General features: G+C 33.8%; 1 protein-coding gene across 3 annotated transcripts in view; it reads left to right on the top strand.

Annotated features, from left to right (window-relative positions):
• The window catches only part of LOC311297739 (uncharacterized protein), a 13,389-nt gene extending 5,372 nt beyond the window's left edge, over window positions 1-8,017 (top strand). The window contains exons 7-18 of one of the 3 annotated variants that reach the window (XM_084420176.1): window positions 25-138; window positions 206-298; window positions 989-1,087; window positions 1,622-1,676; window positions 4,009-4,118; window positions 4,325-4,399; window positions 4,851-4,916; window positions 5,047-5,154; window positions 5,662-5,769; window positions 5,912-6,019; window positions 6,162-6,269; window positions 6,547-8,017. In XM_084420176.1, coding sequence (XP_084276302.1) covers window positions 25-138; window positions 206-298; window positions 989-1,087; window positions 1,622-1,676; window positions 4,009-4,118; window positions 4,325-4,399; window positions 4,851-4,916; window positions 5,047-5,154; window positions 5,662-5,769; window positions 5,912-6,019; window positions 6,162-6,269; window positions 6,547-6,807 — 1,305 coding nt within the window. In that variant the 3' untranslated portion in view covers window positions 6,808-8,017. Of the gene's footprint in view, window positions 1-24; window positions 139-205; window positions 299-988; window positions 1,088-1,621; window positions 1,677-4,008; window positions 4,119-4,321; window positions 4,400-4,850; window positions 4,917-5,046; window positions 5,155-5,661; window positions 5,770-5,911; window positions 6,020-6,161; window positions 6,270-6,546 lie in introns of all 3 variants that reach the window. The other 2 variants (XM_084420177.1, XM_084420175.1) reach the window with 2 other exon arrangements.
• The last annotated feature ends 3,060 nt before the right edge of the window (window positions 8,018-11,077 follow it).

Below are 11,077 nucleotides of genomic sequence, written 5' to 3'. Positions count from 1 at the left end.
ATTAATTTTACTTAATTTTCCCAGGATTCAATAGACAGTGAGAATGAAAAAAAGAAAAAGAAGAAGAATGGCAAGAAGAAGAAGAAGAAGAAGAAGAAGAAGAAGAAGAAGAAGAAGAAGAAGAAGAAGAAGAAAAAGGTATAAAGTTTAGGTTTTTTTTTATTTAACAGCATCTGAATCTGAATCTGAAATCTCTGTTTCTCAGGATTCCAGCTCATCTTCCTCATCAGACAGTGAGGATGATAAGAAGAAGAAGAAGAAGAAGAAGAAGAAAAAGAAGACCAAAAAGAAGATGAAGGTACAGCAAGAAGCATTTTTGTGTTTTTAGTGTGTTGTATATTTGTCCCGAATCGTCGTTATCCAGCATACGAACTTCACCCTGTGCTGCAAGATGCATTTAGCTTTACATTCACAGTTTTACAGCTTGAATAAAGTTTAAACATATAAGGACAAGGTATATAATAAAGTTGTGCCATTTTTTAATACACTAGCCCGAGTGCGAAAAGCATATGTAACCTTTTCCTGTCGTGAGTACATTCACTGATTCATTGATTGCCTTCATAGGTTAAATATATATGAAATAAAGGCCAGCTAGAAAGAAGTGGAAGTGGGCGGAGCTTACGAGCTCTTTTGGCATGTGTTGCTTGTTTCGAGTCTCTGATTGGTGGAATTTTCTGTAGAGCATCATGGGAAATGTAGTTTTTCACTAGGAATTCCACTGTTAAACACGATCATTTAAAAAAATACGTTAAATAATCCGGGCTGACGGCTTCAATAGAAGTATATACCATTGATTAACAACCTCGTAGCTCACAGTTGGTCTGTCTGTAAAAGTTTATAAGTTAATGTTCGAAATTCCTCCCTATGGAGGAAATTAATGTAGTTTTTACTCTCAGAGCCCAAAGGTTGCCGTCGTCCGGTGTGTGACCCGCTTTAGTTTACTGCAAGTTAAACATCCTCTACTTTCTGTGTCGCCGTCTTTCAGCAGAAATCAAGCAGTTCTTCCTCTGACAGCTCCAGTGAAGATGAAGAGAAGACGATGAAAAAGAAGAAGAAAGACAAAAAGAAGAAAAAGAAGAAGAAGAAGGTACAATGAAGAAAGAAGTGGTGATCAAAATGTGATGATTTGCAGAACTTTATATTTAAATGCAGACAGAAAGGTCAATGTGAAATGATCCAAAGCATTAATTTAGGAAATCAAATGGGACCAATTTGAATTTCATGTTTAAGATGTGTTCATCTCTCAGTGTGTCGAAAATACTCCTACAAAACATGAAAATGACTAAGAAAAGATTAAGGCTAAAAAAAAATGAGTCATGAGTCACAGTATAGTCATTATACATAAATCAAAGTGTGATATTGTCCGACACTAACGACTGCTGCTTTAATTGCCATACAGTGGATCTGTCAATGATAGACACAACATGTCTGACTCACTTCTGTCTATGACTCAGCTTTAAAAATAGTTTAAGTTCAAAGTGTTAAAATCAAATCGAGCTCATTATAACATGATGCCGTTTGCTCTGAGGGAGAGAAGGACAAGAAGGTGAGAACATTAGTCAGGAGAATTCAGTCTCCGTTTAATCTCAAGTCGTGTGGGTTTCATTCCTGTCTGTCGCAGGTGCTTGAGCTGACACCGGAAGACGACTGTGTGACTGTCGCTTCATCTTCATCTGGTGAACTGCTTTATTTATTTTTTTAGATTTGAGTGTAGTTTAACCCTGTTCATACATTTGAGCTCTGTTGGTATCCTTCGGTCCAATGTGTCCCAATGAAAACTGGAGGAGAAAGAGGGATTCAAAAACTTTTTCCCACAGTCATGTATTTATAAAAATTGTTTTTATGAGCTTATACTTTTTAATGATATAATTATATTATAATAATTTAATATTATTAGTATATGTTACTTAATTATATTATTTAATATAACATTATTACAAGTTTATTAATTTAATACAATTGTAATACAATAACATATTATATATCTATGTTGATCTAAACATGTGAGTCAAGGTTATTTAGTGAAATAAAACTAAAACCATTAAAAAAATAATAATAATAATAATATTTACTTTTATTTCACCCGGTTGTCATAAAAAAACATACAATAAAAAAAAATAATATATATATATATATATATATATATGAAGAGTTCAGATGCAAAAGCCTCTAAGTACCATCTGAAATTTTCTTCTAGAATGATAATTTTTATCAAGCTTGAATATTTAAGTTCAGTAATTTCACTTAAATGACAACAAATAGGTAATTTTGCCATTTACGTGAAATTACTGAACTTAAATATTCAAGCTTGATAAAAATGATCATTCTAGAGGAAAATTTCAGATGGCACTTAGAGGCTTTTGCATCTGAACTCATCATATATATATTAAAATCAATAACAAATACAAATAGCAAAAAATTACATAAAACTAATAATAAAATGGAAATGTGTTGATCTTAACGTGTGAACAAAGGTAAACTAAAAACGTAAGAATAATTTGTATTGAAATAAAACTTACATGTACTTGATGTACTAAAATAAAGTTAGTACATCAAATATATATCAAGAGCATATATATATATATATATATATATATATACAGTATACATAATATATACAGTATGTAAATAACTAATGAAAATGACAAAAAATCTCAACAAAATTGCAAAGAAAAAAATGAAAAAAACAAAATACAAAAATCTAATTCAAAATATTATTAAAAAAATATAATAGTATCTCAATGATGATAAAATATCTAGGGCTGGAAAAAAAATCACGATTCACCTAACTATCGCATTTTTATGATTACATTTTTTTTCTTTAATTATGGAATCAATATTAATTCATATTAAATTGCTTTATTTTAGTCCTTGCTAATAGACTTCCTCTGCAAGTTACCTCCTTTATTTCAGCAGAGGGCAGGGCTCATGAGAGCACAAGTTGAATTTGCTCAGCGAGTTACTCTGGCGTCGAGTAATGATGCTCATTAAATATGCCCCTTGTATCCGAGCTGCACCAATCACATCGGGTTATCTGATATAGGCGGGCCAGAGGCGAGCTAAACAGACGACGACAGCGCAGTAACGTCGGAGTCATTAGTAAACATTGCAAGATGGCTATGGATGAACACCAGTTGTTTGAAACGGCTTTGGCCGCTACAATGAACGAGTCATTTCATTTAAATACTCTCCTCTCATAAATACTGCGTCTGAAAGGAAACTCCTGCAAATGCTTATGCAATAAGCTCAGCCGCAAAAATAACCCTATCCAAGCCCTTTCAGCGCAAATTTTTCACTGTGTGTCTTTAGTAAATCCTGACAGTATTTTCTAACGCCAAAAGAGGGTTTGCGCTGGCGATAGTTGTTAGTAAATCTGGACCATAGTCTGAAGAAATAAAACATGTGTATCAGTATATTAGATCCGTGCAGCTCTTAAAGTGACAGCAGCCTAATAAACTTGCTGCTGTCTTTGTTTTAATGGTAATCAAACAACAAAGAAAAAAGAAAAAAATCACTTACTGCTCTTGACTGAATAACTTTTGTAACTTTAATAAGGATAATTTTTTTTTAATAAATTTCAATTAATTACATTTTTTACATCAATTAATATACAGTGAAGACTATGCAGTGCTATTTTACATTTGATTATTAATTTTCTCTACCTGAAAATTACTGTTAGATTTGCCTTTTTAAAACAGTGTTTATTTTATCTTACGAGTGGACACGAGAAAGTGAAAAATAGTGTACGGATAGATATCTACGTATATGCGACCTGCACCATCATGTATAAGTGTATCATTCAACTTTTCCCCATGGTCTAGAGCTAAAAAAGAAAACAAAATCGCAATGCAAAGCAATATCAAATCGCAATACTTAAAAATCATAATACATATCGTATCGACAACCAAGTACCGTGATAGTATTGAATTGGGAGATAGTTGAGGATTGTTTCAAAGCTTCCATGGTGGTCACATGACTCATGCGAAAGCAACTTCCTGTCCTCTGCAGCACTTCCTGCCGAGTCTGCTGGCTTGACCTCTGCCCGGGACGATGTCCGTATGTCTGATGATGAGGGAGCGGATGACAAACAGAAAGACAGAGAAGTAAAGAAAAAGAAGGTTTGTGTTGCTGTCATGAACTCAGATGCACGTCTGACCCTTCGATATGAAATATTAATGAAGGAATGGTTTATTTCATTAGTGTTTTCTCAGTCACAGCCAGTGTAAAAATTGCACTTACATATTAGCTTAATTAATCAGAACTTTGCTAATCATCATTTTTATGCTCTAAACTCATTACATCTGACATCTCTGTCTCTCAGAAGGAATGTAGTTTGGACAGTGATGATGATGAGCAGAAGAAGAAGAAGAAGGAAAAACACAAGAAAAAGAAGGATAAAGTAAGATTTAAGCATCATCCTAACTGCTAACTACATCTAAGCTACTAAATCACATTTTATTGAATATGTAAAATTAACAAATTCAGACAGTAAAGGCCGACTGATGTAAAATAGTCGATAGTCAATTGAATTCTGCTATATTCTGAACTGAAAACATCCTACAGTTATATTACCTAATATGTATTATCGTTGATTTTGTGGTTGATTATTGGTTTATTATTTTTGTGAAGTTGACATAAAATGCTGTTTGTTTTTACATGGGTTTTTATCTGATGTATTTGAGTGGAACAGGAAATTCAGTGTTTAAAAGAATGGGACTTTATCCATTGTGAACTGGTTCGATTGTGAAAAACCAGAAAGACAAGAATCGAGTTGTAGTTATTAAATTTTGGTGACTCTGAGGGTATTATTGCTTTAATAAACCATGTTGGCATGCTGTTTTTCCCAACAGGATTCCAGCTCCTCTTCGTCATCCGATAGCGATGATGACATGAAGAAGAAGAAGAAGAAGAAGAAAGTAAGGACAGAAACTTACCAGTGTTTATTGGATTCATTCTTGTTCCTGAGGTCTAAATCGATCTGCCACAGTTAAGATGTCATTTGCTTAGAAAATGAATGTAAATGCAGATTAATCTCTCAATCCTCAGGTTTCATCATCTTCATCATCAGACAGCTCCTCATCATCCTCTGACAGTGAGGATGACAAAAAGAAGAAGAAGAAGAAGAAGAAGAAAAAGAAAAAGAAGAAAGTGAAGGTCAGATTAATTTAAAATATGTAGTTTACTGTAATTTCACACATGCATGTGAAAAGAAAGTTAACATTAGTAAATGCAACAGCTAACAATGAGCACATGACATGCAGACAAATATATATATATATATATATATATATATATTGTGGCCACAGATTAAAAATTCGTTCACTTGTTTTAGTAAATCTTGGCCATGATTTAATAATTTTTTCCCCATTTTAAGTAAATCATGCACACAATATAATAATTCCTTTATATTGATTTCCTTTTTGATTTACATAAAAAAGGAAATTAATTATTATATTGTTGCCATGATTTAGTAAAACGAGGGATTGATATACTGAATATGAGATACTATTCATATTTTTCCCGCATGTCATGTGCGGGGCTTCATAGATAGTAAAAATATTATTTAGTCAATATCAGTTTATTTAATTTTGGGGGTTTTCCTCAAATACTTTCTACTGTTTCATCGAAGTAAAATACAAGCTTTTTATTTTATTTTTTAAGGATTCATCTTCATCATCGAGTAGCTCTTCATCATCATCTGACAGTGAGGATGACAAGAAGAAGAAGAAGAAAAAGAAGAAGAAGAAGAAGAAGAAGAAAAAAGTAAAGGTCAGCATGTGAAAAGAAAGTAAAAGTATTATTTAGTAAATATAAGTTTATTTATTTAGTTTTTTGGTTTTCCTCAAACGTTTTCTAAAATTCACAGTAGGATTTCAAAGTAAAATACAAGCCTTTTCTTTTATTGTTTAAGGATTCATCTTCATCATCGAGTAGCTCTTCGTCATCATCTGACAGTGAGGATGACAAGAAGAAGAAGAAGAAGAAGAAGAAGAAGAAGAAAAAGAAGAAAAAAGTGAAGGTCAGCATGTGAAAAGAGAGTAAAAGTATTATTTAATAAATATAAGTTTATTTATTTAGTTTTTTGGTTTTCCTCAAATGTTTTCTAAAATTTACAGTAGGATTTCAAAGTAAAATACAAGCCTTTTCTTTTATTGTTTAAGGATTCATCTTCATCATCAAGTAGCTCCTCGTCATCTTCCGACAGTGGTGATGAGAAGAAGAAGAAGAAGAAGAAGAAGAAGAGAAAACATAAGAAAAGGAAGAATAAGGTATGTGAACAGTTTTTTCCATTTAAGATGTCATTTAACCCTGTGATAACTAACGCCGGGTTAACCTGAATAAGTCTGTGAATAAATTGCTCTCAATATTCAAAAATGATTAGCAAACATTAACTAAAAGGACCTTATTGTAACCAATAATGTTGGTCTTAAGACGGGATTATTTTCTTGAAATCTGCCATGGCTTCTCACACTAATGCATGAGTTTGTTCATTAATGTGAGATGGCTGTATATTTTAACTGAACCTCTCCTATTATTCCTCTGTAGAAGAAAGCCAAAGCGGATGATAAGGATGGAGAGAACACCTCGCAGAAGACAGAAGGAGAATCCTGGGGTTTGGAGAATCTCGACTTGACAGATATGATATTGAAGAGTTATGGATCTCAGATTTCTCCGTCTCTGGACGCCTCCAGCTTGAGCGAAGCCTCACAGAAGAACAGCAGCGCCACCTGCAGGCCTCTGACCCCCATGGAGATCCTGATGGGACTTCCTCAGAGAAACACACAGGAGAACAGCAACAAACCATGAGGGCCCTACAAACACTTACCGAAAATTACAAGGTTTTATTAGACTTTTTCCAGCAATTGTATTTTTGTAGGCCAAACCCATTTGTTAAAATATGCTAACAAATGTGCAAATTGATGTAAGAAGCATGCTAAAATAAATAGCATTTTGTTAATTCATTATAGAAACATGCTAGTAACAAGTTAAAACATTGTGCAATTTGCTAATTCATTCTACCAACACACTAGCAACGTGATAATTTGTGATTAAAAAAACAGGCTAGCAACGTGATAATTTGTGATAAAAAACAGGCTAACAACGTTAAATCACATTAGAAAAATGCTAGCAACATGTTATATCATGCTAGCAATGTTAAAACATGTTACCAACATGATAATTGATCTTAGAAACATGCTAAAACATAGTAGCAGTGTGTTAAATAAAGTTTGAAACATGCTAGGAACATGCTATATCATGTTAACAATGTTCTAATTCATACTAGAAAACATGATAATTCATGATAGAAACATGCTAACAACATCTTAAATCACGTGTTTTAACATGCAAGCAACATGCTATATCATGTTAGCAATGTGATCATTCGTGTAGAAACATGCTAGCAATATGTCAAATCATGTTACAAACAAGTCAAAAGATAGCATTGTTAATTTATACTAGAAACCTGTTCGCAGTCATCCAAGAAACCTGTTACCAGTGTGCTAAAAGCATGTTTGCAGTGTGTTAAAACACCCTAGCACCCTATCTATCTGTCTATTTTCTGTTAGACTTTATTGCTTTCAAATCCTTAATTTTAAACTTCAAACTACTTGAAAATGAAAACCTTCAAATTTCAATCTCTTAAAACTTCTTTAAACTTTCTGGTCATCAAAGTTTGCCTTGATGAATATTCACCAAAATTATTTTACTGTCGTAAATATGCATGTTTTTCAGCTTGCACTTTTTGTCATGGTGTTTGAAAGATGTTAAGAAATTAAAATATAATCAGTTAAAAGTTTTGAAAATCCATGTGTTTGATAGAGGTTGCATTATCAGTCATTAATGTTTTCTAAATGCAGCACACTTGAAATAAACACATCTGATATTTTAACCCAACAGCTGTTTCTTGCTTGCTGAAATTTAAATCTAGAAAAAAAAACATGGCAAAATGAATTCTGTATTAAGAGTCAGGGGGCGTTTTGATTATGAAAGATGCTAATAAAATCTTAAAAATTTCATCTGAAAATGGTGTTTTGATTGATTCACTTCCGTTGCAAAGATCATTAGTTATTAACTTAGGGGCCGCTTACACAACACCATTCTAACAGAAAACCCTTAATGTGTTCCGCTCATTAAAATATATATACGTGTGTGTGTATGTGCACTATTTTTTTTTTTATCAGGTTGCAGTTGGTTTTAGCATGCAAGTATTTGGGAGGCACTTTTATCCACGTGCATTAGTTTTAGACACTGGAAATTCAACTAATTTCTGACACTGAAACAGCTGAGGATCATTTATAGTGTTAAAGCTGCATCGGTGCACTAGATAAATCACTGAAACTACAAGAATTATCAGAGATGCACCAGCACAACTGCTTTTGGGCAAAGACGGCTCATCATGTGAGTCATTTTAACATTTGTAGTAAACCAAGACCACCCATATGAGACGCACCCAACACACTCGTCTAACTAGTAGTTCATTGACATAAACAGGATTATCCAACAAAACCAGTTTAAGACTAGTTTGATTCAAATCAATATTGGGGTTTCAAATAACTTTCCTGTGAAGCTTTGTGTCATTGTTCACTTTAACCTTAGTGCTAGTAGTAGATTTGGAATATTAATTTAGTAATTTAGTAGTAATTTGCTAATATTTAACATCAAAATCACATAACAAAAATGAAGAAACTCACACCTGCATCAACTATTAAATTAATTTAATTGTTTACAAAAATATTGTACAAATGCGATCTGCACACAGCTACACAAATGAAAATGTAGACAAACTTCCTCACAACTCCTATAACCACTGGTGATTTTCCTGAGAAACACACAAGCTGCTCCAGAATCTCCTGCAGGTGAGTGTTTATTCGAGCTACTTCAGTAATGGACTTTAATCTGGTTGTTGTTGTTGTTGTTGTTGTTGTCGATGCTGAGCTGGGCAGAGTGGACTGTGTGTGATGCTCAGGAAAACAGCACGAGACAAAGAGCAGTTCATTCACTGCATGAGAAATACACGTTTACTCCAGTATGTGTGAGAGTGTGTGTTGTGTGTGTGTGTGTGTTCAGGGGAGAATGTTGGTGACGATTCTCGGGCCCCCTGCCATATCAACCCAAACCCCTGAAGGAGTTCCTTAAAACTTAAAAAATCTCCAACCTTTTTGAGTTTATACTGTGTGTTTATACAAATAAACTATCTTAATTTTCTGTTGACTGTGAATCTCTGTAGTGGATCCTTATTCGCCATCAGATGATCATCAGAAGATCAGACTGTCATCGAATACCTAAAATAAAACAGTCACATATGCAGTACGAGACATTACGTCTATCACATCATTTCATAAGAAAGCTAACTAGATAATCTATATTAATTAATTCTCAAACATGATAATATAGCTTCTATCTGATGCTCAAAGTCACTTTATAAAATCAAAAGGACATGAAAGTTCACTTTCACACAACGAACAGCTGATACAGAACCAGCAGAAATGATTATTACACTACAAAATTAATTTCAGTTAATAACAAACAACCCAAATCACAGATTATCACACACATAGAAAAAGTTAAAGGGGAAAAGCTGAAAATAACATTAATATTATTTTCACAATCAGTCACAACAGTATGGGAGGAATTAAACTCACAGAAACACAGTTTAAAGTTCAGAGACCTATAGAAACTAAAGCTGAATTTAAGACTCATTATCTGATGATCTCAGACAAAATATTCACACACACGTGGTGCTACTGAACCTGGTACAATTTCCTTTTATTTCTAGTGAGTAAAACAGCCATTTGAACTTTAAATGAAAATATGATGAAAAACTATTCTTACCATAGTCTCTCCAGTTAATAATGTGGATCATCCTTCAGATCCTTCAGCAGCTTCACTCCTGAGTCTCCTAGTTTATTACATGACAGATCCAGTGTTCTCAGGTGTGAGGGGTTTGATCTCAGAGCTGAAGCCAGAGCAGCACAACCATCATCTGTGACACCACAATCCCTCAACCTGTAGAGAACAATAACACACAGTTTAAGCCTATATCTAAAGCTAAACATGACCACTTAAAAAATAAATAACAATGCTGTCAATTAGAGGTGGGCGATATATCGTTTAGACGATAATATCCAAATTGTTGTCTGGACGATATGCAAAATTGGGATATCGAATATTTCATAATTTGTACAATCCAACCCCCAAAACATGAAAAGAGCTGAAAGAAGTTAAAGAGAAAACAAATAATGCACCCTATAACCTTCTAAACAATTATATGTAGCGATTTTTAATACTGTAGGGCAGTACTATTCCCGGAAGCAACCTCCGAGTGGCCCAGCCCATGGTCAAAAACGCACATTCATACGTAAATTCGAAATAGTGCGCACAGAAGCACATGCGCAAAACCGTTTTGTAAAATGATATATGAATTATTTTTATTTTATCATATGTCATTTTACAAACCGACGTTTTGCGCATGTGCTCCTGCACGCACTTTTTCAGTCACAACACAGCAATCAGAGGAGGACGCACTGAAAACTGTAATGCTGTTCTCTTCCTTCATAACTCGTACTGAGAAGGTTTAAGTTGCAGAGGAAATTTGTGACCGTTTCACCTGTTCAACCACATCAAAGTGTCAAAATTTCATTTTGTGATAATAAAAAGTACATGAGAGTGTTTGTGTCAAGTCACCTTTCACCTTATTCACATGGCCTTATTACTGTCTTATTCACTATTTCACCTTATTCCACCTTAAAAAATTAATCTTTCATTAGCCTTTGTCTCCCTCTGCTGGTACAACACAAACACAAACACATTCAAGTCAAGTCACCTTCATTTATATAGCGCTTTTAACAATATGGATTGTTTCAAAGCAGCTTTACAGTGATAATAGGAGATTACAGTAACACAGATTATTTTGGCTTTACAGCAGCTCTAGAATAAAGTTATTGTCCAGCTAAAGTTAGTTTTGACTGATTCACTTCCGTTGCAAAGATCATTTGTTATTAACTTAGTGGCCGCTAACACGACACCGTTCTAACAGAAAACCCTTGACCCGCTCCGGCCGCCCATTTAAAAAAAA

Source organism: Rutilus rutilus (genome assembly GCF_951802725.1).
Source record: "Rutilus rutilus genome assembly, chromosome: 9".
NCBI classification, from domain to species: Eukaryota; Metazoa; Chordata; class Actinopteri; order Cypriniformes; family Leuciscidae; genus Rutilus; species Rutilus rutilus.
Note: the sequence above shows the minus strand (reverse complement) of the source record. Positions and strands in the feature narration are given on the sequence as shown.